The 27,883-nt window shown below is 43.5% G+C and overlaps 1 protein-coding gene across 1 annotated transcript in view; it reads right to left on the reverse strand.

Annotated features, from left to right (window-relative positions):
• CEP350 (centrosomal protein 350) overlaps positions 1-27,883 on the reverse strand; it is a 3,609,946-nt gene that overhangs the window by 2,145,480 nt on the left and 1,436,583 nt on the right. The window contains exon 11 of the mRNA XM_044085746.1: positions 17,537-17,684. Within this exon, the coding sequence (XP_043941681.1) occupies positions 17,537-17,684 (148 nt within the window). The remainder of the gene's footprint in view (positions 1-17,536; positions 17,685-27,883) is intronic.

A 27,883-nucleotide genomic window follows, 5' to 3' on the forward strand; every position in this document is an offset into this window, starting at 1 on the left:
TGAGGAAAGTCCAGTGACTGCTGCAATAAAAATATCCTCTACGAACATGACCTTTTCAGGAGATAGGAACAGCCTTATTCAGGGTTGTGCTCAGTAACTCCTCATGAAAGTTCTAAGTTCTTAAATGTGTTGAGTATTACACTGGACTTGGATAAACTAAGAAATTCCAGACGTTCAAGACAGCAGAAAGCATACTGGAGCTTTTTTCTTTCTTCGAATGAGTTTGCATAAGGCAGTAAATGTGAAAGCATCTGGCCCTACAAAACCCACTACTGGGGTTCAACATTTTGTGGAGATCATACAAACAGCAGCTCAAGGGGTAAGGAGATAAACTGGAAAGAGGTGATGATCTGTGCGCTCTGCATGCTAGTATATGGCAGGAGGAGTCCTTGTGATTCACAATGATCATAAGCACTCTGGGCCTTAAAAAGAGAAGGAAGGAATGCAGAATAAGCATTTTGAGCTTCAAGATCTTTAGAAGAGATCGGGTCATGAAAAGTCCAGAACAGGCCTCCATGGTCCATCTTTCTTAAACTTGCAGTTCTAATGAAAGTGCAATTTCTACTGCTCTCTCAACCAGAAGGGACTCTAGGAAGGGCAATGCCACCTTCAGTTAGTCTACTGGAATTGGGACATCCCCATGAAAGGTGGGAAGGCCTTGGATTCTGTTTTTGTACCCACCAGATAAGGACACCAAAGACCCATCTGTCTGATATTACTTTTGTCCATTTTTTCTTTTGAAAAAGATCAGCCTGCCCCCCCCCCCCCAAAGAAATGGCCACAAGTAAATGAGAGAGGGAAAAAGTTACCCCTGCAGAGTAGATCAAACTGATAGCCCTGTGATGCTCTTGCCAGTAGACTTCTCAATCTTAGTCTTTACTTCCTTTCCACATTCCACTTCTGCTTCTTGAAGGTTTTTTTTGGCTAACTGAACCCTAGTTTGACTGATAGGAAGATAAATTTGTACTGTATTTCAGGAATTAGAGAGTGGAAGACCTGCTTGACTATCATAACTCTTTCTTTTTTCCCCAATTTTTGAACATTTCTTGCAAAAGGGGACTTTAAATGAGATAACTGCTCACAGGGTGCATTTAAGCAGCTGCTACATCCTTAAGGGCCTGGAAGTTCACCCAGCTGTGTTTCCTGATTACAAGTCCTATACTTAGCTGCCACAAATGCAGTTTACTGCACCGTACACTCATTTTGGCATACGCCCACTGTCTGTGTTATCTCAGCAAAACTGGACCCAAACTCTGTTTCACCCTTGCTCTATATGGCAGTCTTCCCAAATTGTTTTATGATGTCTCCCTGATACTTTATCACAATAGTCTGGCAATTAATGATCCTGAAGGTGAGGGAGGCAAACATACATATCTTCCCCAGATGCAATAACCTACTCTCTTTATTACAGGTTCACAGGTAAATATTAGGTTAGCAGTCTGCAGACTATTACAAGCCTAGGCAATAACCAGATGCTAAAAATCAAACCCTGTACATTGTATCTGTTAGGTAAAGACCTTAATTATTATGCCAAATCCTCCCCTTTCTATTGACTGAAAAGGTATTGCAACCCCAGGAGACATCTAGGGAAACCAAAGCCAAGGCACCACTATCACATTTTTGTGAAGGTACAATGAAGTCTGTTGAACCCTAAAGACTTCTTTACAACAGGTGATAGTCAAGTCAGGCTTCAATAACATAGCACAAAATATCTTCAAAAGTCTTAAACACTGAAGGAATAATGGTTCCTCTGGTTTGTTCAGGTCCAAATGATTCAGATACCTCCTTTTCCACTGCTAACGCTTCAAGAAACTCCCATTTAAAATGATTTTTTGCATTAGGCTGAATGTCCCTCCCCCAAAAGGAAACATGTTCTGGCAGTGAGCAAGATGAAACCATCCCTTCCTCATTCAAACAGTATCCTGGAGAAAGATATTTTGGAAGTACATACAATCCCCTTTGTCTTTGGAGGATGAATCTAACGGTCTTGACAGACATAACCATCTTTTTTTCCACTGGGATTACTGCCCAAAGGTGGGCCCTGTTCTTAGGTCTGCTACACTAACAAAGAGCTCTTCTACCAATTTCTTAAATTCCTGCAAGGCACAGCCTTGTTGTGTAAGACAGTACAAAGATATTACATAAACCAAGGGCTGTAAAGGCTGACATATGTCAGACGTGTGTTGTTCATACATTTGAGTTTTCCATAGAAGAACAACAGTACGAGAGCTCCGATGGGTTGCACAGGTTTTCTCAGCGAACTAAGTCCTGTCACCCCTGTAGTCCTGTCTCTTTTTATAACTAGAGGAGCCATGTTTTTCTTACTGGAAGAGAAAGTTTTGCATAGAAGACATCTGGCCTACTTCAAGTATTTTCTGATCGACGCTGCACAACAATAAAAGAAAGATACTTTCTGGTCTTATCCAAAGCAAAAAACAACACTGGGAATGGAACTCTCTGGATAAACTCCAATTTCTGCACAAACACTGGTGTACTCTTTCAGGGTCATCACAAACATTTGAAACGGAGACAATGTCAGTCTGTAGTTAGTGTAAATCAGGTAACAATAAATAGTTGCAATCTAAATTTAGATCAAATCAAGAAAATAGATTCCTATGCTTGGTACTTAACATTTACTGCTCTGAAAATAATCTGGAAAAGGCATGGCAGAGTCTTCTGATCACAGAAAGAAATTAAGGTGTGGTATGATCATCATAACCACCTTTGTAATGAACATTGGTCCAAATCTGGATGGGGTACAGCTATGCTCACATGGACATCCGAAGAAAGCTTAAGCAGAAGTCAGATGTTCTGCCTCTGGCAAATCTCTTTAAAACTATGGTAGTCATCCCTTCAACAAACATCTACTAGAATGCAAGATGATCTTATATCTCAGGACTTGTAGGCATTGTCTTGCTGTAAAGCCTAATGCTGGAAGAAATTAGTCATCACATTCTCCATCTTCAACTGTTTCTCTCAGGGACAGAGTTTATGACAGCCCTATAAAGTAAACGAAGTTACAAAAGTCAAAGATAACTTCTTGCTGCTTACTGTGAATCTAAAGGATTGCATCAAATAAAGTGCTAAACTGACATGTTGCAGTAAGAGAAAGAAGACTAACGATATAGACAGTTTACTTCTAACCCCATAAAAACTCTTCTCCTTCCTCAGACAACAAAGGAAAGAATTTTCTTGATCGCTTTCTTTCATCCTCCAATCCTTTTTTTTCAGTTTCAACAAAGGTTCAGATTATTTCACTTGAAAAAAAATATGCTAATTAATCCTGAATGGAGACAAGCAGATTCTTGCTGTTACCTGTCATGGACAATTTTAAAATAATTTCAGTGAAAAAGATGGAGAGACTACATGCATGTTATAAGAAGGTACCTTAAAGTTGGTAAAGCCTCTTGTTCTGCAGCAACTTTTGGCTTAATCATGTATCATACACTCCAGTGTGGTCACCTCCTGTAGTTTTATTACTATTCTGGATGGTATCAGTAATGGTACTGATTAGGGTACTGCTTAGAATTTCAACATGTGTAGCACCAGAATTGATGACTGATCTTTGAGCACCCTGAAAACCAGCTTGTGTCCCCACTTTTGGGAAACTATTACACTGAAGCACTCCTCTGTAGACTTGGTAGAGAACACGCACTTTTTTCCAATACCTAATGTCGCCTGATAACATGCACGTAAATTTTTGCCTCATTCCTTGTCCACACACAATACTGTAGCTATGCTAACACTTGTTAGATATTTTTGCACACATTACTATATTTGAAATTATAATTTCTGTATTTCCTAGTTATGTTTGGGACTTCTTTTATAATTATTTTGAAACTGTAAATGCTTTTCATCCAGGCTGCATCTGCAAATGGGCACCCCTCATTAGTGCATAATCCCACTAAAATGTAAATACCTTTCTCAACTACTCACATCTTACAGTATCTTTCTTTTTTAACCTCCCTTCTTTCTCACCCTTTCTCCAGCCATTATAAAACTTTACATATTTTAGCAACATTTTTCCTTATATTGACTCTACAGAGATGTTTAAGCATTGCTTTGGTTAAATTTAAGGATTTCAAAAGAGTAAGGCCTGAAACAAAACAATAATTTGTTAGACGCCAGGATGAACCACTGGAGGGACAATGGATAACTTCTTCATCTCAGAGTATGGGAACTGAGCAGTATTCAGAATTTCTGCAGATGTCAAACAATGTAATGAGGAGAAAGTCTCAAAGCCAGGCCAAAGAACTAACTCATACATAATCCTACTAAAGTAACTTTCAGTCAGTATTTACCTACCACAATCAGAAGCTGTCACTGGATTTAGGGAAGAAGGCTTAACCTGATTTACTCTTAAATTCAGAAAATTTTCATCTTCAGTTGAAGAAATTCAGTCAAAACACGAACAATGACAACTAGTAATGTACAGTATGCACTAGTACGGAGACCGCAAGAAGAAATGAAGTACACAAGAACACTAGCTATGTAACAGGACTTCAAACTGTGTGTTAGCACCTTTGCAGACACAAGGGTGGCATCAGTCCTGAAAGAAGTTCAAGAAATCTGAAGATACCCAATGGGCATATGGCACACATGGCCACTCTTACAATGTCAGTTTCTGAATAAGACCCACCTTTAACTGTGAACATCTAAAAAAAAAAAAAAAAAAATGTTTTCTTACAACCAGATTACTGAAGAACATGGTACCATATACATAATACATGTGTGCAGAGGTTATGGGTAGGGATGACAACACAAAGTTTTACGATACGAGTACATACCAGACTAAAGTTCTATAAAACACATCCATTCATTAGTCTTTAAAAAAATCAGGATACTTATCAACTTACGGCATGTTTATCTGCCAAATTAGTAAAACAAAGATTAGTTTTGTCTGGCATATCAAAGAAAAAAAGAATTGGCTCATTTTCTGCTGTAGCAAAGAAAGTACAGTTGTGTACACTTACCATAAATGTAGATGTTAGAGTGTATTCACTGTTGCAGTCATTACTTTTGGGTAATCCTGCTGGCAGGCTGCCCTCAAGTCGGCCTGAATTCCAAAGTCCTGGGTCCTGCGTCGGCCGCTGTCGCCCCTTCCCTGACGTCAGGTCGTCAGGGGTATAAAAGATGCGGCAGACGCCATTTTCTTTAGTTTTTCTTGCCCCAGATGTCAGGTGCCCCCTAAAAGGGTAGCCAGAATTTATATACATACAAATACATGTACCAATATAAACTTTACTTTCATCTACAAGCAAATACACCACATAGGTTGTATAAATCAGAGAAGGAAAGATAGGTTCCATCAGAAGAAAGGGGGATGGCGGGTGGGTAACCTGGAATGCAACAGTGAATACACTCAAACATCTACATTTATGGTAAGTGTACACAACTGTACTATGTTCTTCGTGTTTGACTGTTGCAGTCATTACATTTGGGTAGAGTCTCAAAGCTAAGGATGGGAGGCTGGAGCTAAACAGCATTAGGAGTGGCTATGAGGGCCTGCAGAACTGTAGTGGCAAAGCCTGCCCTGGATTTAGAGTAGAGTGGCAGATGATGATGCTTTGTAAAGGTGTGCACTGAACTCTAAGTAGCAGCCTCTAAAATGTCCTTGGTTGGTACTCCCCTGAGTAAGGCTGCTGATGTTGCTGCAGCTCTGGTTGAATGTGGCCTAATGCCCTTAGGCACTGGCTTGCCATGGTGTAAGTAGCAGAAATTAATGCAGTGGCCTATCCACTTTGAAATAGTCTGCTTGGAGATAGCCTTTCCTTGTGATCCTGCAGCATATGCCACTAGTAATTGTTCTGTCTTTCGGAAAACTTTGGTTCTGTCCAAGTAGAATCTAAGCTGTCTGTGTACGTCCAAAGAATGCAGAATTCTCTCCCCCTTGTTCTGTGGATTTGGATAAAAAGTTGGCAGATGAATAGTTTGGTTAAGAGCCACACTGGACACCACCTTAGGCATGAATGTTGGGTTTGTCCTCAGAGAGACTCTGTCTGGATAAAAAATGATAAAAGGTTCCACAGCCATGAGTGCCTGAAGCTCTGAAACTCATTTTGCAGAAGTTATTGCTAGGAGCAGAGCTGTTTTCCAAGATAAAAACTTTATATCCGCCATAGCAGCTGGCTCAAAAGGTGGCAGGGTGAGTTTTTCCAAGACATAGTTGAGGTCCCATGCAGGCAATGGTGATCTTCTTGGAGGCCTTAAGTTTTTGGCTCCTCTGAGGTACTGTTTTAGTAAGGGATGAGAAAAGATTGGTGGATCTGTATTGTAATCAGCCGAAATGGCAGAGGCATGAATTTTAATAGATGAAAAAGATGGACCTTTGTCCAGCATCTCAGTTAAGTATTGTAAAATCTGAGGAATATTTGGCACAACTGTATCAGTTCCTAGTGCCTGGTTCCAAGCACAAAATCTCTTCCATTTTCCAGCATAAGATTTTCTAGTAATAGGCCTTCTGGCCTCCAAAATGACACCCATCACAGCTTTACTGAGAGGTGTGTTTTGTATGACTACATTATTCGTCATGCTGTCAGGTTTAAAGTCCTGAGTTGGCTGTGCAAGATCTGATTGTTTTGCTGGGACAGTAGATGAGGTAACTGAGGTAAGGTCCAAGCTGGGCATTAAGACAAGCTCCTTAGTACTGGATACCAGTACTGGCGGGGCCAGTCTGGGGCAATTAGTATCATCTTTGGCTTCTCCTGTCTGACCTTTAGGAGTACCTTGGGGAAGAGAGGCAGAGGGGGAAATGCGTATACTGATAGGTTTTCCAGTTGAAAGATAGGGCGTCCACTTTCCATGCTTGTCTGTGATAAATCCTTGTGCAGAATCTTTTTAGTTGGTAGTTGTGAGGGGAGGCAAATAGATCCATGTCCGGGCATCTCCATTTCCTTGTTATCATGTTAACTGAATTCGAAAAAAGTTCTTGTAACCACCTTGTGAAACAATGACGTGTAGAAACCACACGTCTGAGAACCCAGTAGTGAAATTCACCGGAATTGATGAAAAACAGGCTTCCACAAAGGTCTAACGTTTTATTACTTAACGTGTATTTTTTGTAATAAAACGTTAGACCTTTGTGGAAGCCTGTTTTTCATCAATTCCGGTGAATTTCACTACTGGGTTCTCAGACGTGTGGTTTCTACACGTCATTGTTTCACAAGCTTGTTATCATGTTGAAAACTTGTGGATCCAGGTGCCACTCGTGGGGATCCATGAGGTTTCTGCTTAGGTCGTCTGCCAGAGTATTTTTCCTTCCTGGCAGGAATTGTGCCTGCAGATGTACTTGGTAAGACAAGCTGTGTCCCACAAGGTCATGGCTAGTCTGCAAAGAGGGTAAGAATGAGTGCCCCCCCCTGCTTGTTTATATACCACATGACAGTGGTGTTGTCTGTCTTTATCAGTAGTTGTCCTGGATGATGTAGGTCCTTGAAGGCTGTCAGGGCATTTTGAACTGCTAGCATCTCTTTTTGATTGATATGTAGATGCATTTGGTTTGAGGGCCATGTGGGCCACCCAGGCATAATCTGATGCATCTGTTGTTAGTGTTTGCCTGGCTGGGGATAATGTAAATAGCTCTCCCTTGTTTTGGTGACAAGCCTTTGCCCACCATCGAAACTCCTGTTGCAGGCAGGGAATGAGAGTAATCATAGTTTCCAGGCTGTGGCAATGTTGAGTCCAAACACTTTTTAGGTACCATTGAAGTTTCCTCATATGCAGTCTTGCATATGGAACTAGTATGATGCAGGATGCCATGAAGCCCAAAGCCTGCAGAATTTTTCTTGCAGATAACTGGACCTTTGTTGCCAGCATTTTGAAAAAGGTAGTCGGTTGCCTTTGTCTGGCGTGAGATAAGCCATCTAGGCAGTTGTATTTAAGCTTGCACCCAGGAATATTATCTCTTGAGAGGGTATTCGTTTTGATTTCTTTTCATTGACTGTGTACCCTAGGCATGTTAGAAGTCTTTTCACAAATGCCAGATGCTGTAAAAGAATGTCCTTGTTCTCTGCATGAATTAGACAGTCGTCCAAGTAAGGATATATTTGTATTCCTCTTTGTCTGCAGAATGCAGTTACTGGTGCCAGGCACTTTGTAAAGACCCTGGGCGCAGTAGATAAGTCAAAGGGCAGTCCAGAGAATTGGTAATGCATTGAGCCAGACTTGAATCTGAGGTATCTTCTGCATATTTGCCTGATTGGGACATGCAGGTGTGCCTCTTATGTCTACAGTCACAAGCCAAGCGTTCTTGCCCAGCATGGGCAGAAGCTGCTGCAAATCTTGAATTTTGGTATATCCAGGAATGTGTTTAAAATAGATAGGTCCAGCATCGGCCTCCAGGCCTTGTCCTTTCTGGGTACCAAGAACAGTCTTGAGTAAAATCCTTGTCCCTGCTCTTGCTCTGGTACTAGTTGAATGGCTCACATGTCCATGAGGGATGAGACATGTTTTTGTGCCTCTGCCCATTGATTTTTTGTCAGATCTGGCCAGCCGTTTGCCTTTGGCAGGGTATGGAAATGGAACTTGTAGCCTTGTGACACACTATTTAAGACCCACTTGTCCTGGGTTATAATGTGACAATTTTGAGAAAAAAAAGTGCTAATTTTCCCCCTAAGGGGGCTGCCAGAAGAAGTCATTGGGACTGTTTCATGAATGGTTGTGATTTGTCTTCTCCAACTTTGGAGGTAGAAGCCCCCCATTGTTTTGAGCAGAATGAACCTTGCACCTGGGATCTGCCTCTAGGGCGTCTGGGTCTGCCCCCTTTGAGGTCTGTCTGACACAGGAAAGGACCATTTCTTTGTTGGCCAGTGTCTACTAAACCTAGGTGGCTGTACTTGTAAAAAATCTTTGACCGTTTGCATAGATTTAGCTTTTGCCTCAAGACCAAACAAAGTATCATGTTGTAAAGGTGCATCTAATAATTTAACTTTAACATGATCAAGCAGATTTTGTTCCATTAACCAAGCATGCCTCCTAATTACAGAACCTGTAACTGTGGTCCTGTAGGAGGCCTCTAAAGAATCAAAACCACATTGCAAAGTATGCTTTCCAACTTGTTCAGCTGCATGCAATAAATCCTGCATTTCCTTGTTTTTTGCACATTCAGAGTTTAACAACATTTTCTGTTTAAGCAATGCCATGACATGTTGCTGATATTTGAGCATATGAAAAGTACAGTTGTGTACACTTACCATAAATGTAGATGTTAGAGTGTCTTCACTGTTGCAGTCATCACTGTAGGGTTCTTCCTGCCGGCAGGCAGCCCTCGGTCGGCCAGAATCCCAAAGTCTGGGTCTGGCGTTGACTGTTCAGTCATGCTTCCTGACGTCAGAGCGCCTGGAGTACAAAGCTGCCAGCCGACGCCATGTTCTCCAGTTTTTCTTGCCCCAGATGTTAGGTGCCCAAAAGTGAAGGCTAATAGTAAAACAAAAATGTAACATACAACAAACCCCATACCCTGTAGCAAATACACCTCAGAAGAAGGGTGAAGTAGGAAACCACACTAATGAAAATATAAGAGGGGACTGGAGGGTGAGTAACCCAGACTGCAGCAGTGAAGACACTCGAACATCTACATTTATGGTAAGTCTACACAACTGTATTATGTTCATCGTGTTTCACTGTTGCAGTCATCACTATAGGGTTGAATCCCAAAGCTGAGATAAAGGGTGGTGGTTATAGAGTAAAGGGGCGGCTAGAAGGCCCTGCAAGACTGCAGAAGCAAAGCCTGCCCTAGACTTAGAGTAAAGAGGGAGATTATAGTGCTTAGAGAAAGTATGCACTGAACTCCAAGTTGCAGCTTCCAAAATGTCTTTGGTAGATACTCCCCTGAGAAAGGCAGCTGAAGTAGCAGCAGCTCTGGTAGAGTGAGTCCTAATTTTTCCTGGGATTTGCTTTCCATGATGAGAGTAACAAAATCTGATTCCATGAGCAATCCATTTAGAAATGGTCTGTTTTGAAATAGCTTTGCCTTGGGAATTTGTTGCATAAGAAACAAACAGTTGCTCTGTTTTCCTGATATCCTTGGTTCTGTCCAGGTAAAAACGAAGTTGTCTGTGTACATCCAAGGAATGCAAGATCCTTTCCCCCTTATTTTGTGGATTAGTGAAAAAAGTTGGCAGGTGAATAGTTTGATTTAAAGCCACCTTGGAAACCACTTTAGGCATGAAAGTAGGATTAGTCCTTAAAGACACCCTATCTTGATGAAAAACAATATAAGGTTCCACAGCCATGAGTGCTTGTAACTCCGAGACTCTCCTGGCTGAAGTCAAAGCCAGTAGGATAGCTGTCTTCCATGATAAATACTTAATATCAGATGTGGCAGCAGTCTCAAAAGGAGGCAGAGTGAGTTTTTCCAGAACATAGTTGAGGTCCCAGGCAGGTATGGGTGGTGTCCTAGGGGGCCTTAAATTCTTTGCTCCTCTGAGATATTGTTTCAGAAGTGGATGCAAAAAGATTGGAGGATCTGTATTGTAATGCGCAGAGATAACGGAGACATGTATTTTTATGGAGGAGAAGGATAAACCCTTATGTAGCATGTCTGTCAGGTAATGTAAAATCAATGGGATATTAGGAATGAGAGGATCTGAATCCTGAGCATGCATCCAGGTGCAAAATCTCTTCCATTTACCTGCATAAGATTTTCTAGTGCTAGGCTGTCTGGCTTCTAAGATGACATCCATGACCTGTTTGGGAAGGGTAGGATTAATCATAGACCCTGAATACGCCAGGCTGCCAGACTAAGAGTTTTGATACGAGAGTGCAGAACCTGGCCCTGGTGTTGGGACAAAAGATTTGGAATCTGAGGTAGAATCCAAGGAGGCTCCTGGGATAGATTCATCAGCGTTGAGTACCAAAATTGATGAGGCCAATTTGGGGCCAGTAAAATCATCTTGGGTTTGCCCTGCTTGATCTTTAATAACACCCGTGGAAGAAGAGGTAGTGGAGGAAAGGCATACCCCGAGAGGTTCCTCCAACTGAATGAGAGAGCATCCACTTTCCAAGCTAGTTTGTGAAATGTCCTTGTGCAAAAAATCTGTAACTGGTGGTTGAGGGGGGATGCAAATAGATCTATGTCCGGGCAGACCCAGGCTTCTGTAATCATCTTGAATATTTGGGTGTCTAGCATCCACTCATGTGGGTCTGACAGATTCCTGCTCAGGTTGTCTGCCAGAATATTTTGTTTCCCTGGCAGGAACTGAGCTTGTAGATCCACTTTGTAAGCTAGAGCTGTGTTCCATAGAGTCATGGCTAGTCTGCAAAGGGGGTAGGAGTGTGAACCCCCTTGCTTGTTTATGTACCACATAACTGTGATGTTGTCTGTCCGTATCAGTAGTTGTCCTGGCTGTAGAAGATCCCTGAAAGCCAAGAGGGCATTCTGTACAGCTAACATTTCTTTTAAATTGATATGTAGGTGCTTCTGATCCTCTGTCCAAAAGCCTTGCAGGCCTTTTCCCTGCAAGTGGGCTCCCCATGCATAATCCAAGGCGTCCGTGGTTAACACTTGGCTGGCTGGAGGCAGACTGAAGGCTTTCCCTTCGTTGTGAAGACATGCCATGGTTCACCAATGGAATCCCTTTTGTAGGCAAGGCAAGACAGCAATCTGTGTGTCTAGACTGTGGCAATGCTGGGACCATACACTTTTTAGGTACCATTGTATTTTTCTCATATGTAGTTTTGCATATGGTATGAGAAGGATGCAGGAGGCCATGTAACCCAAAGCCTGCAGGAATTTCCTTGCAGTTAGCTGAGACATTAACGCCAAGGTTTTGAAAGTTGAAGCCAGCTGTAGTTGTTTTTCGGGATGTCAGGAATGCCATCTGGGTAGTTGTGTTTAGAAGAGCACCCAGAAAAGTTATCTGTTGTGTGGGTGTCAAATTTGACTTTTTTATGTTCACAGTGAATCCCAGGTACTTGAGTAGATTTTGAACAAATTCCAGGTGCTGGAGTAAGACATCCTTGCTGTCTGCTTGAATAAGGCAGTCGTCCAGATAAGGGTAAATTTGAATTCCCTTGAGTCTGCAATAAGCTACTACTGGTGCCAGGCACTTGGTGAAGACCCTGGGTGCAGTAGACAAGCCAAAGGGCAGCGCAGAGAATTGGTAATGTTTCGAGCCTGCCTTGAACCTGAGGTATTTTCTGCACTCCTGTCTGATAGGGATGTGCAGGTAAGCCTCCTTTAAATCCAATGTCACCATCCATGCATTTTTGCTCAACATTGGCAGGAGCTGCTGCAGAGTAAGCATCTTGAACTTTGGTATCTCCAGGAAAGTATTTAAGACTGACAGATCCAGGATGGGTCTCCATGAATTTTGTTTTCTGGGAACTAGAAAGAGCCTCGAGTAAAAGCATTGTCCCGTCTCTGCTTGTGTTGCCAGTTCTATGGCCCTCATAGTCATGAGGGATCCCACCTGGTTTAATGCCTCTGCCTATTTGTGTTTTGGTAGGTCTGGCCATTCGTTTGGTCTTGGCAAGGTATGAAAGTGGAATTTGTAACCTCTTGAAACTACATCCAGAACCCACTTGTCTTGGATTATGTAAGTCCAATTTTGTTGAAAAAGAGAGAGTTTTCCTCCTAGAGGGGCTTCCAGGAGAGAGGTTCCTGGAGCCATGCAGGGGGAGTCATTGAGCCTGTTTTCTATAAGATTAAGGTCTGTCCTCTCCACCCCTGGGGGTGGAAGCACTCCACTGTCTAGGTCTGTAAGAGGTCTGTGCTTGGGCCCTTCCTCTGGAGCATCTATATCTACCCCTCTGAGGCCTGTCCGAGCTGGGAAAGGACCAATTTTTAGTTGGCCAATTTCTGCTGAATCTTGGGGGCTGAACTTGTAAGAAATCCTTAACCGTTTGCATGGATTTTGCCTTATCCTCCATTTTCTTTATCACCTCTTCAGCCTTAGACCCAAACAAAACATTATGCTGAACAGGAGCATCCAGTAACTTTGCTTTCACTTGATCAGGTAAGTTTTTTTCCTTTAACCAAGCATGCCTTCTAATGACTGTGCCAGTGGCAGCCGCCCTGCATGAAGCCTCCAAGGCATCAAAACCACAGTGTAAGCCATGCTTCCCCACTTGCTCAGTAGCATGCATCAAATTGTGTAATTCCTTATTATCTGCACAAGCAGAAATGGTACCTAGCTTTTGTTTCATAACAGACAGCAGAAATTGCTGATATTTTAGCATATGAAATTGACAATTTAAAGCCCTAATGGATAAAGTAGCAGAAGTGTACACTTTTTTGCCCCATCTCTCTAAAGCTCTAGAATCCTTATCTGACAGAATAGGGTTTTTAGCAGAGGCGGCCTTAACACCATTAGGACCCTGAGAAATGGTTTCTGGATCAGCAGCAGGATTTTTGTAAAGGAACTGGTGGGAGTCAGGGACCCTGTAATATCTGTCAGGCTTAGCAGGGGCTGGAGGAAAGGAGTCAGGTGTTAAATTAGCCTCGGAAAAGACATCATCCACAATATCCAAAATAGGAGGAATAGCCAGGGGTCTGTGTTGGGGAAGAAGAAGGAAATCCCTAAGCCTTCTCTTAGATTCAGAGTACTCCTGTCCTTCGCAGTGAAAATGTTCCCTCATGTCATGTAAAGTTTCCCCCAAAAAAAAAATCCTCAGGGGGAGAAGCTGATGGAATGGATTCCTCAGCATCAGAATCCTCATAAGGAGGGAAAGTATATTCCTGTTCAGAGGAAGACACTGAAGAAATAGATGCCTGATCAGAGGATTCATAACTCAATTCTTGCCTTGGCCTTTTGTCTGGAGGAGGATGTGAATCCCTAATCATGGTTAGTAAGTCCTCTGTCATTTTAAGCAGCTGTTTCTGAGATTTGGGTCCCGGATCAGAAGAGGCCTGGGCTGGAGTCTTTGATTTCGAAGGAGACTTCATCTTTGTCTTTAGCTTTGCCTTTATCAGAAGCTGTGTAGGCCTGAAAACCCCCTTGGAAGCCGGTACCTGCACAGCGGCTCCGGACCCATCCGAGGGGGCATTGTCCAAAGGTCCTGCAGCTGGAGTACTCAAAGGCCTAGTTGGCTCCTCGTGGGAGTCCATTTCGGCAATCGGTTCTGAAATGGCAGACGACAGGGGCTGCGAAAGCACCTCACTGACGACGGCTGAACTTGTAGCTGGCTCTGCTTGTAAACCATCGTCTGATTTGGACCTCGGAGGCCTGTCCTTATCCTTTCGTCGTTTGTGAACTCCGATAGTCGGAAACGTGTCCGACAACATATTATAATTAAATCACCTGCCAAAGTAGTGAAAAGCAAATCTGTACCTCCGCTTAATGGTACGTTGGTTAAATCTAGCACAAAACCGACAACTAGCTACATCGTGGTCAGGGCCTAAACAAGGAATACAGTAAGAGTGGAAATCCTTATGAGGTATTTGCTTCCCACAAGAAATACAATTATTAACTTTTTCTGACATCGGACTGGAGCAAGAAAAAAGTTTCCCCAACGGGGTACTTAGCTTTGAGAAGAAGTAAGTCTTTGGAATGAAGTATGAAAAAATATCAGGAGTCAGCCGACCGGCATTTGCGAACTGCTTCCACCGCATGGCAAGTAAGACTGGAGAACATGGTGTCGGCTGGCAGCTTTGTACTCCTGGCACTCTGATGTCAGGGAGCATGACTGAACAGCCGACGCCGGACCCAGACTTTGGGATTCTGGCCGACCGAGGGCTGCCTGCCGGCAGGAAGAACCCTACAGTGATGACTGCAACAGTGAAACACGATGAACATCTGACAGTTTAAGGCCCTTATAGCCAAGGTAGCAGATGTGTAAACCTTTTTTCCCCATCTATCCAGTGCCCTAGAATCTCTGTCAGAGGGGGTAGGGTTTTTTGCAATGGAAGCCTCAACTCCTTTGGGATCCCGAGAAATAGTTTCTGGGTCTGCAGCAGGGTTTTTAAAAAGGAATTTATGCGTGTCAGGAACCCTGTAATATCTGTCAGGCTTAACAGGAGCAAGAGGGAAGGAGTCAGGGGTAAGACTAGACTCCGAAAACACATCTACAATGTCTAACACAGGTGGGATGGCTAGTGGCTTTTGTTGAGGTAGTAACAGGAAATCCCTGAGCCTCTTTTTAGATTCTAAAAAATCTTGGCTCTCCCAGTGGAAATGCTCCATCATGGTATGTAAGGTTTCCCCAAAAGAATATTCTTCTGGAGGAGAAGCTGAAGGTATAGATTCTTCAGCATCAGAATCCTCATGGGGGGGAGAGAATATTCCTGATCAGAAGAAATGGAAACCTGATCTGAAGATTCATAGTCAGTCTCTTGCCTAGGCCTCTTATCAGGACGGGGATGAGGGCCCCTGATCAAAGTAATCAAGTCTTCGGCCATTTTGAGCATCTGCTTTTTGGGCATGGAGGCCTGTCCACGTGGCTCTTGAGTTTGCTTCTTTGCCTTTGAAGGTGCTTTAGTCTTTGCCTTTGAATTCGGTTTAATGTACAGATGTTTAGGTCTGAATACACCCTCAGAAGCCGGTGCCTGCTCAGTGGCTCTGGACCCATCTGAAGGAATAGCGTCCGAGGCTCCAATACCTTGAGTTTCCAGCGGCATAGCCGACTCCACATGGGAGTCGGTAGCGGCCTGCGACTCTAAAGTAACGGGCGTCAAGGGCTGTGAAAGTGCCTCACTAAGAACTGGCGAACCGGCGACTGGCTTAGGAGAAGCTTCGTCGTCGGTTTTGGGCCTTGGTTGTCTATCTTTTTCTTTGCGTTTTTTGTGCACTCCGGTAGTCGGATGGCTATCCGACGGCATTTCTGGATAATTAAACCTGCATCCAAAATAGTTTAATGCAAAATCATACCGACACGTAATAGTGCGTTGGTTAAATCTAGCACAAAACCGACAACTTGAAACGTTATGGCTAGGCAAGGAATACAGTAAGAATGAAAGTCCTTATGAGGTATTTGCTTCTCACAAGAAATACAATTATTAACTTTTTCTGACATTGGTCTGGAGCAAGAAAAAAGTTTCCCCAATGGGGTACTTAGCTTTATAGAAGACTTCGGATCCGAAACTGGAACTCGAAAATCTCAGGAGTCGGCCGACCGGCACTTGCCAACTGCTTCTCCTACGGGCACCGCGCAGCAAGAAAGACTAAAGAAAATGGCGTCAGACGCATCTTTTATACCCCTGATGACCTGACGCCAGGGAAGGGGCGACAGCGGCCGATGCAGGACCCAGGACTTTGGAATTCAGGCCGACTGAGGGCAACCTGCCAGCAGGATTACCCAAAAGTAATGACTGCAACAGTGAAACATGAAGAACACATGCTTCAGGAACTGGAAGAAAATGCTTCACAGTGCTTTATTCTGTGTTTTGGCAGGATTTTACGCCTGAAAAATCTGGCTATTGGAAGCTTTATAATTTTTGCATCAGAGTTCAGTGATAGATGCAAGCAATACTTAAACTGGGGAGGAGGAAGAGAAATGTCAAAAAGACATTTAACTCCAGACTTAAACATACTACTTCCAACGACTTTAGAAGCTGTGTAAAAAATGACAGTTGAGAAAAATGCCATATGGAACATCTGTTTCCAAACAAGAAACAGAAATGACGTGTGTCAAAAATGCATGAAACTTGCTGAATTGTAAATTGGCACTTAAGACAGATTACCATTTCATACCACATTCAAGTGGAAAACGCCTGCTGTAATGAATTACAAAATATACTACTACAATCATCGTCTGTAAAGAATTCAGGTGCATTTATGTTACAGATTAAGCAGATGCTATTTATTGACTCAATTCGGTGAGCTCAGAACTGACTAAGCCATCAAAAATCACAATCCTCAACCATACATTCATGGTCCAGAAAAAAAGACATGAAGAATGGAACCTATTTGCCTAACACAATTAAATATGTTGATGACCAAGTCAAAACCTTGCAAATAATGTAAGCAACCAGAAAAGGATGAATAAAAAAAATCAAAAAAGATGAATGAAACTAAATAAAAACAAACAATGACAAAAGAATAATGAAAAAATTTTTTTCAAGAGGGATGTGCGCAAATCAAAATAGTGATAAAAACAAAACATAATAAAGAAAAAAGAAAAAGAATAACTTGAACAGAATACATAATTTGGGATATAAAAGGGAGCCAAATTAATGTCTAAATCACTGCTTACATGAGGCACAGGTTGGTACCTTACTGGGAAGAAGATAGCACCTTTGCTAATTCTGGCAAGAAGGCGGCACCAAAATTATCAGTATGACCGAAAGTTATGACTCTCTGTTTAGTGGCTTTTCCTGAAGAACACACACTAAAGGATTCAGTACTAATTAGTATTCAAATGGCACAAAATGGTTAATGTCAATCAGGATAATGGCTCTAGCCGATTCTCCACACTCCTTAAAACTTTTCTTAAACAACCAGGAAAATACACTGCATTACAAACTGTTAAGTTATAAAATGAATAAGTAATAACATGGATGAGATCAAAGGTATCATGATATTCATGGTACTGTATTTCTATTTTGTGTGTGCACAGCATTTTAACTGTACTGGCTAAAGAAAAATAAAGGTTTAATTACCTAGCTTCTTGCAAAGATGTCTTGAGAGCTAAACTGCTGACACTCTCCTGAGATGAAACAAAATCATCCTCGTAAGAGTTAACAGGGCTCACTGCAGGAAGTAAAGGATGGAGGATGGGGGAGCATCTTTCTGACTTTTCTACATGCCCTGTAAAAGAAAAACTGCATTGAATCATAGTGTTCACATACTCCAGTTTCAACGAGCTGTTCAATTAAAAAAATAACCTAATATGTGAGAATTCTACATAATATATTACACCTGTTTATGACAAAAAAAAACAATGGAGAAATATCAATTACTCACTACTTGATCTTCATAATGGTCTGAGCACTTATATTCAGAAGTTAGTGTAAAGCACAGAAGAAACCAGAACTACAATGCTAGATCTTTAAGAATGGATCCATCTTCATTAGCTCACAGGATTAAGGGTTTAGAAGTTAGGACCATTCAGCAAACCCAAACCTTCCTAGTGGCCCTGACATGGAGAAGCCAGGCAAGGAGAGGGAGAACTGAAAGACCATGGCACACTTGCATCTCCTTGGGGAAGGGGATTGTGCAAACTCAGGGAGCACACTAGGCAGTGTTAACTTCCTGGTGCAGGCCAGGAAGCTCACTGTTTTTGCACTGGGGGCAGAGATGATAATACTTGGAGGGAATGCCTCTTACATAAATGAAGGGAGGACCTCAGTCTTCACTCCACAAACTTCCCCCTGTAGTTTCTCTGTGCAAGCCATTAGGACTGAGAAAAATTCAAGCAGAAAACCTCAGAATTTACCTGGTGGTTGTCATTGACAGCCCTTCCTGGTTAATTCTTGCTCCAGCTATAGAGAGTGAACAGGCTGACTTACCATGGAGGAGGGCTGATGTCAACAAACAGTCAAATACTGGTAAAAAAATCTCAATGTACTGCACCATGAGCTGCTTTAAAGGATATATTATGGCAAACAAAATCTTCTTAAAGCCAAGGTAGTAGGATTGTTACCAAGGATGGACCAACTGTTTACAGAGCTAGCATTACACAAGTACTTAACTTCTGCATTGGTAATAGTGAATGAGTGGTATCTCACAGGGCAGAACCCCATGCTCTCCCTAATGAGTGGATTCATAGGACATACCTTTTATATTGGTAGCTTCAAAGTCAGATCTGGGTCTAGAAATAAGACCCAGCTTTTAATGCATTATAGAAAAAGTTATGAGAAGACCACTTAGCTGTTGCATAAATGTCATAAAGGGTTGCATTCCAGAAAAAAAATACTGAAACAGCCAAACCTTTAGTAGAATGAGTCGTAGCAACTTGCAGTGATAATATATCATACGTGAGATGAAATTTAATACAATATGACAGCCATCTAGCAAGGATAAATTTAGATATTTTTTGGCTCAAAGAGCTGGAAGAAAGCAAAACAAAACTCTCAGAGTGCTTTTATATATAACCCGGTTTCATTCTACATAGCATTTCATCTGCCAGTGACCAATGACCAGAATAGGATAGAAAGGATACAGGAAGATGTATATACAGATTTAAATTTGACTCAGCAGCAGCCTTAGACATAAAATAAGGCTTTTCCTGACAGAAACCCTATCTTTAAAATAAAAAAATCAGATAAAGGTATTAAGCAAAGAGAGCATGAAGTTCAGAAATCTGTCTGGCTGAAGTAATGTCTATTAAAAGTATTCTAAGGAAGGAACTTAAAAATCCGCTGCACTTGCAGGTACAAAGCAGCGTGAATTAACTCTCACTGAACAAAGTACAAGTCCCAAGTAGGTACTAGATCCTGCAGTGGTCCTTTTAACTAAAAGGAACTTCTAAGAAAGACTTTGCCTGCTTTCAGTGATGTTAATAAATTTTAGTTTTGATCTTGATGAAAGTTGGAAACAGCAGTCACCTGCATTTCAAGAGATGAATAACTTTCACCAATTTTAAAAATATCTACAGGACATTCCAGACTGTAGTAGGAGAACAAATGGAATCTAAGCTCCTCAATTTAGTCCATGCTCAAATGTGTATCCATTTGTCCATATAAGTTTTCCTTGCACTGGGCTTTTGGGATGAATACAGGATAGGGGATAAAAAAAAAAAAAAAAAAACTAATTGGAATATCAGAAAAAAAGAAGTTATGTACTCACCATAACGTTCCATCTGAGTAGTTGTACTTCATTTGTCTTCAACCTGTGGGAATACAGATCCGTAGTGGATCAGAGCCAGCAAAAATTACTAGCATCAGCTCCGAGGTCCAGACTCCTCCCCTTACCCATAATAGACCTCCACTGCCTTCCATCCCCAGATCGAGTTTGCAGAACTTATACTTGGAACTCAACCTGATAACATACTTGTGACCTATACTACAGCCCGTAGGCTGAACATGCACCAAGGTCCAGGGGAAGGAGGTAGGGACGGTTGAAGACAAATAAACTACAACTACTCAGATGGAACGTTATGGTGAGTACATAACTTCTTTATCTGAAGTAGTTTACTTCATTTGGTCTTCAACCTGTGGGACAGAGTCCCCAGCTACTAAACCCCTGGGAGGCCCTCATGGAAGGATATTCCGGAGCACCACGGAGCTAAAGGATGCTCTCCTTCTAGATGTCAAATCCAATTTGTAATGGGAAATAAACATATGAGATGAGGACCAAGTAGCTGCAGAGGAAATGTCATCCAAAGACACCCTAGACCAGAAAGCTGCAGATGTAGCCATGGACCTAGTAGAATGAGCTTTAATCTGACCTGGAGGAGACATGCCTTTGTCCTTATAGACCTGCAGGATGGATGAAGAAATCCATCTAGCTATAGTGACCTTGGAAATAGGTTTGCCCAAAAAGGGTCGATAGAACGAAACAAATGATCAGATTTACAAAAAAATTTTATCCTGTGTAAATAGAATCGTAACTGTCTATGAACATCCAACATGTGTAGTTTGTATTCCATCCTGTTGGTAAAATTGGGAAAGCACACAGGCAAATTTATAGTCTGATTGATATTGACTGGTGAAGCCACCTTAGGAAGAAAAGATGGGTTGGTTTGAAGGGAAACTCTATCTTTGTGAAAACTCATGTACAGGAATTTTATGGACAAGGCTTGCAGTTCTGAAACCCTTCTAGCAGAGGTAATCGCCACCAGAAAAGCTGTTTTCCACGACAGAAATTTTAGATCTGCAGTTGCGGCAGGCTCGAAAGGCAGAGCAACCAGAGCTTAGAGAACCACAGAAACCACAGGGGGGGGCAGGATCTTTGACGAGGGGGCGTAGCAAAAAAGTGCCTTTAATAAAGGCTTTACACAGTCTAGAAGATGCCAAGGATGCAGAATTCTCACCCACATGAAAATGAGAAATGGCAGCCAAATGAACTTTGACAGTAGAAGAACTAGCTCCATGCTGGAAAACATCAGCTAGAAGGAATGGCAGAAATAGGAGCTGTAGAAGGATCTAAACTCCTCTGAGAGGCCCAGAAAGAAAAACGTTTTTATTTGCTGCGATAAACTTTTCTGGTAGAAGACTTATGAGCAGCTACCAAAATAGACTTAACTGAGGAGGAAAGTCTGGGAGTCCTAGCAATCACAGGAATTAGAGCAGCCAAGCCATGAGCTTCGGGCTGTCCAGACTCAGATGAGGCACCCCCGATGGATGTGACATCAGATCCTGAATGGGTTCTAGGATTCAAGCTAGAGCCAGAAGGTGAGACCAAAGGAAGGCAAATCATACCTGGCGAGGCCAGAATGGGGCAATGAGGATCACCTTGCTCCCCAGTCGACAAGCTTTCTGCAGAAACCTCAGGATGAGAGGAACTGGCGTGTAAGCATGCAAAAGACAGGGAGGCCAAGCATGAACTGGAGCGTCTCTGGGGGACTGCCCCGGCGGGGGGTTCAGAGCAAAAAACCTGCTACACTTCGCATTGGAAGGAGATGCGAAAAGATCATAGCAAGGTTGACCCCACTCGGTGAAGATCTGTTCCGCTACTCATAGATTCAGAGACCACTCGTAAGGCATCAGAATGGCCTGACTTAGCCTGTCTGCTAGAATACTGGACCGTCCCAGAATGTGTGTTGCGATGAGAAAGCGACCGGTGGAAATCGCCCATTCCCACACTCTCATGGCCTCGCGACAAAGGGGATAAGATCTGGTCCCTCCCTGTTTGTTGATATACCAAACTACTCGCATGTTGTCTGACTGAATGGCAATCGTCCCCAGAGGAAGAAAGGCACGAAGGGCCTGCAACGCTAGAAGGACCGCCCTCATCTGTAGGACACTGATATGCAAAGCTTGTCTCTAAGGGGGACCACAGGCCTTAGACTGTCCTGCCCAAACAATGCTCCCCCAACCCAAATTGGGAGGCATCCGTGGTCTCTGTGGTTTGGGCAGGGGCTGGAACAAAGGATCGTCCCTCCAAAATGTCCGAAGAGCTCATCCATCATATGAGGGACGACCGACACACTTGACTGAGGTGGATATGATAGGTTAATGGTAAATCCAACAGGGACCACTGAACCGCTAAAATCCATTGAAGAATCCACATGTGTAGCCGAGCACATGGAAGAAGAGTTATGGCAGCCGCCATCGAGCCTAGGGCCCTCAACACTGATTCCACTGTCAGGAGGTGAGAACAGTAAATTAGAGAGACATGCATCCTAAGGTATTGAACTCTCTCCAAGGTCAGGAACACTTTGCAGTGTACTGTGTCTATCCTGGCACCAATGTAATCTATCACCTGTACAGGCTCTAGTACAGACTTAACTGTGTTGACTGTGATACCCAAACTCAGGGTGAGTGTCAGAAAGTACTCCCTGGTTTGGGAAAGTAGATGCCTGGTGGGAGCAGTGAGGAGCCAATCGTCCAGGTACAGATAAGACCTGAATCCCCTGAAGTCTCAGGTGAGCCGATACAACTGTCATCACTTTGGTAAACACCCTGGGGGCTGTGGTGAGACCAAAGTGTAGGGCTCGAAATTGACAATGATTGGCTCCTAGCCAGAAGCAGAGGAACCTCCTGGAGCTTCTGTGCATTTTTATGTGATAGTAAGCATCCTGGAGATCTAAAGAGCACATCCAGTTGCTCTTTTGCAGGTACGGCATGATGGACTGTAGTGTGACCATCTGGAATCTTTCTTTGGCAACTAACAAGTTCAGGGTAGAGAGATCCAGGATGGGCCTTAAGTCCCTCATTTTCTTTGGCACCAAAAAGAAACTGGAGTAGAAGCCCGATACGGACTGATCTGGGGGGACGGTTTCAATGGCTCGTTTTCCTAGCAGCTTGGAAATTTCCTGTGCTGCTGCCTCCCTTTGCATGGGTGGAACATCCGGGAGATGTTTGGGAGGTATGGGAGAACCCACAAAGGGGATAGAAAATCCTCTGGATATGATTTGAAGCACCCAGCGGCCCGTTATGGACTCCCATGCCACTGGGTGCAAGGACAATCGTCCCCCAACTGCCTCCAGAGTAGAGCAGCTAGGCAAACCCTCAGGGTTGCTGCCCAGGTCTGTCCGAGAATGGTTCTAAAGACCCAAAGTTTCACGGACCCCCTTGGCCTCTGGGCCGGCATCCATTCTGTCCCCCTCTGCCTCTAGGGGAAGAAGAGCCATGTGTGTCCCAGGAATACTGAGACTTCTGGAACCACATCTTCTTTTGCCCTCTCTGGTTCTGGGAAAAGGACCTTTGAGGGTTAGAGAAGTGGATTCCGACGGCAGAAAGTGTCTTCTTGTCCTCCTCACTCTGGACTAGTGTCTCCTTGACAGTCTTACCGAAAAAGAGTCAAGCTGTCATTGGCACAACCTGAGTCAGGCGTTACGCCTCATGGACACGCCAGACCCAGTCCCCCTAGCCGCTCCTCCTGTAGCATGGGAGAGGAGTCGTATGGACGTATTTGATACTGCTCTCAGAGAGGCCATTTTTGGGGAGAATGAAGCCATGTCCTCCTGCGACATGGACTTGGGTGGAGACTCCTCCAGCTCCTTCATTAGGTCGCACTGGAGTCTTGTGACATGGGCCAAGTAGTTCCGCGCCATTATTGAAAAGGTAGCTGAAGCACACACCTGCTTCTCTAGGCAGTCCATCATCTGTGACTCTCGGTCAGGAAGGTGGACCAAGGAACTTTCCTGAGATGGTTCCTTCTTCGTGGCTGCTGCTACCACCATGGCGTCCAATGGGGAGCCTTTGTTCCAGGAAGGCCTGTCAATAGGGGGACTCAGAACCTTATCAGGGAGCTTGGGGATTGGCTCCACGGTATCTGGTTCCATCCACATCCGCGAGGAGGAGGGCTTGGGGGGAGACCAACCTCCCCACTGGCATAGGCTCACCATGATGTCTCCAACGGAGACATCGTTGGGATGTGATCCTGGGGAGCCCTCCCCATCATCTAAATCTGTGTCCTCAGTTAGGGACTCAGAGGAGTCCAAGTGCCTCTTCTTGCACGTATGCTTGCGAGGGACATCTCCCATGGAGCTCTCCGTAGAGCGCTCGCAAGCTATCTGTTCCTCTGGGAGAACCGTCTGGGGCTCTTCGGGCACAGGTTGTCCCTCTAGTAAGACAATGGGGACTGTAGACAGAGCCGAGCGGGTCTGGGCAGAGTCAGAGGGGGCGGTCAGGGGCCTCGAGCTGATGATGACCCATTCTACCACATCGAACGCCGAAGGAGAGCGGACCTCCTGGGAAGCTAATAAGGAGGCCAGTCTACCCAGATCCGACGTCAGAATCGGGGCCGGACCCGAAGTGGATGGAGCTCCGAGGGAGGGAACCTGGCCCAACAACGTCGGAGCCGATGGAAAATGTTCCACTCCCTCGGATCCGACACCCAGGCTCCGGTTCAGACAGCCGTTCGGATCCGAGAGGCTCCAGATAGCTGTCGGTGTCAAGGATGCAAGGACTGTTGGCGCCGACCGTCTGACCAAGGCCACCCTCAGATCCGAGAACTCCGAAGCTGAAGGTCAGATCGGGGAAGGAGAAATGGGTTGAAAAAAGGGAAGCGAGCTCCTCCCTCCTGAGGGAGGGGGGGCTGGCAAGACCCCATCTGGATCTGTGTACTGATAAAGTGCCTCATCATCTTATCCAGATCCATGTCCGATAAAGAACGGGTCGCCCGAGACGAGGCTACAGACTCCGACCTGGCCGGTGAGGGAATCGAGGCCCGGGAGACTGAATGTGCCTCCTCCGGCTCCGGAGAGAACCTCGGAGACCGGAGCAGAGGGGAGTCACGGGTCCGTGCAGACTTGCTTGGGGACAAGAGGTCAGGGGACCTCTTCCACTTTTCCCTCGTCTTCGACTCTCTCTCTCTCCCACGCTCTACCTCTCCTCTGCTCCGCTACCACAGGCTTAGATGCAGGAGTTTGAGTCCCAGCCTGGGAGGGAGGGAAGCCAAAGGGAGAGAAGAGGAAGAGGCAGTCACAGCAGCCACTGTGACTGAAGCCGAAGAGGAAGGAGGATCAGTGGCAAGCAGAAGACCTTTGAGGGCCAACTTGGCCTTTCTATCCTTCAAAGCTCGGGAATTGAACCCCGCACAAATGGAGCACTCCAAATTAAGGTGGGCCACACCTAAGCACAACACACACAGAGTGTGGCCATTCGCTGGGAGAGCTTATGGCCACACTCTGTGCAGCACTTAAAGATAAGCTTTTCAGCCATACTATCCAACAAGAAGCCTTAAAAAAAGAAAGACAGACCAAAAAATTTCTTTCTTTAGACTAATAACACACCCACTCACCACACTAGTCTGACTAAGAGGGGGAAAGGGGCACCACAGGCAAACTACTCTAAACTAACTACAACTACAAACCTACACTCGACACCAAAGCGATGGGAGGGGAGAAAGGGTACCTATACTAACCTGAAACAGCTAAAAGTAACAGAAAATTCAGAAAAACGTACAATCAGAATAACCCTGCTAGCTGGAGCTCTAGAGACATGATGTTTTACAATGCTTTTGGATAATATCCAACTATTTCAGGCCATCCACAAATACAAAGAATGATAAACATGGTCAGTGAAGTACAAATGAGACACCTGCACATTCCTAATTCTGTTAAAAAGAGAGGAATTTAAGTAATGGGTAAGGGAAATTATTTAAGAGTTATTAGGGTAGATAACACATTTCTTAAGAAGGGAAAGCCAGGAAATTGTGCAAAAGGAAAATGGAGTTTAAAAAAAATTGGTAAAACAAGGGAGAAAGTTATGGAAAGAAGTAATTGGAATTATTTACGGGGATTATCAAAGGTTAAAGTATTGCAGACGAAGGGGAATCTTATAGAAGAAGGGAAGCAACTGTTGATTGCTAAAGGGAAAATAAGGGAGTATTTAGATAATACACACGTTCAGAAAGGTTGCTGTTAAGGAAATATTTTTAATAACTCCACAGAGTTTAGCAGAACATCTTGGACAACAAAAGTCGAAAGGGTTGTCTCCAAACACAGAGAGCCTATCACAAGAAAAATAACCAGAGATCCTATAAAGCTATGACAGACATTTCGGAAATTTTATGAAAATTTATATAAAGCAGAGAGTAACAAGAAAACCAAGAAAAGGCATGAATGTAAATATTTATGGAAGACGTAACTGTCACAAAGTTAGAGTTAAATGATGTTCAGCAATGAATAACCATAACACAAAGAGGGATTCAAGCTTGTGAAATTCAACAGCAGAGACATGGGGGAAATAATGACCATAGTACCCAAGGCATGTAAAGTCAACAGACAGTATATGTCAGGCATCAGCAACAGGATGTAGAGAGACCATGTCAGTGGCAATGAGCATACAGTGTACAATGGGCAATGCCTTTATTAATGGCATGCATGAATCACTAACCATTTCATAGCATTTACACAGCATTGCCTAAAACACATACTAGAGCATAAGTACAACTGCAACATGCAGAATTTCCTTCATACTGTGGCACACCAACATATTATAGTTAAATAAGCATGTACTGTATGCCAAGCACAGCACACACATTACTTTGTCTGCCCCCCTTTGTACTCGGTTATTAAAGCTGTGGGCATGCAACAGTGTGGTTCTCAAGGAAACAATGACATAACAATGGTAAGGTATAATCAACCAATAGAGAAGTCTCTAGAAATAAGACAGTATTCCTGTGAAAGTCTGGAATTCAGAAGGAAAGACAGAAAGTGATAAATATTTGAAGGTTTTCTTTAAAATGGGACCAGTACCAGCACCTTGGAAGAAACATGTGCTGGTTATATTACCTAAAGAGGGTCAGTACTGTTCAGACTCAGCTTCACATAGACGGAGTTCAGTTTTAAACCAAGAATATAAACTGATGATTTCTACACAAAGGTTTTGCCAAAACTGACAGATATGGGTGAATATGGCTTGCAGCAGGGAGGAGAATGTCTGACAATATTAACAGAATAACAAACCAGAAGGAAACATAGTACAAAAAAAATTTCACTATTGTTGGTGGGTCTTAATGCAGAAAAAGCATTTGATAAAGTCAAATGGGATTTCAGAAGCAAGAAAAAGGTAACACTTGCACTCCCTTTTAGAATAGGGTTAATAAGGAGAATATATGAAGGGTCGGAGGCAAGAATTAAGGTAAGATGATTATTTTATAGGCAAGCTGAATTAGAATAGAGGAGCCAGGAAGATATGTCCTCTGTCTTCTTTATTATTTAAGGTAAGATGGCGGCACATTGTGTGGCAGCAGCATCTCCAGCTAGTGTGCACTTTTTTGTTTTTGTAGTGTAGTGCTTCTTCGTGATATGTTACCTGGTGGTCTGTTGAGTGTGGTTAACTGCAGTGCTGAAACACTGGATTATGGAAGTGTGGGCCTGCAGTGGTAAGCCGGGCTGGATATGGAGTGCAGGATGTGGAGGCCGTGCTATTTAAAGGGACCAGATCTGTTTTGTTACTCGCTGGAATGGATTTGAAAAGTGGCAGATGGTGTTGGAGGATGGTACTCTTAATGATGATGATGGTGACAGTCTGGAAAATGAAGTTTAAGGAGATTCATCTGTATGTTGTGGCCATTTAGGCTGGCATGTAGCAGTGTTTGTTAGGTCGGTGATGTCAGAAGGAAAGTTGGAAGGAAGACTGGGGCATGAATGTTGATGGTGTAGCCGTTTGGGACTGCAGGTAGTGGCAGTTGCGAGGTCTGAGGCGTTAGAAGGATGGACATAGGAGCTGGGACTTGTATGTTGCTGGATGCATCGGGAGATGGCAGTGGTATGAAGTACTGAGTGCTGTAGTTCTTGAAATCGTATTCAGTTTCAAAGCTTGTTATGCCTTCGGTTGGCTTGTTGATTGCGTTCAACTGTATGATATGCCAGTGTATGTTTAAATGACAAAATTACTTTTTGGTCTCTTTTTTACCTTTTCATTTATTTCATATTTAGAACTATTATAAAG

The sequence above is a fragment of the Protopterus annectens genome, chromosome 10.part0 (assembly GCF_019279795.1).
Source record: "Protopterus annectens isolate FY-2018-M chromosome 10.part0, PAN1.0, whole genome shotgun sequence".
In the NCBI taxonomy this organism is placed as follows: domain Eukaryota; kingdom Metazoa; phylum Chordata; order Ceratodontiformes; family Protopteridae; genus Protopterus; species Protopterus annectens.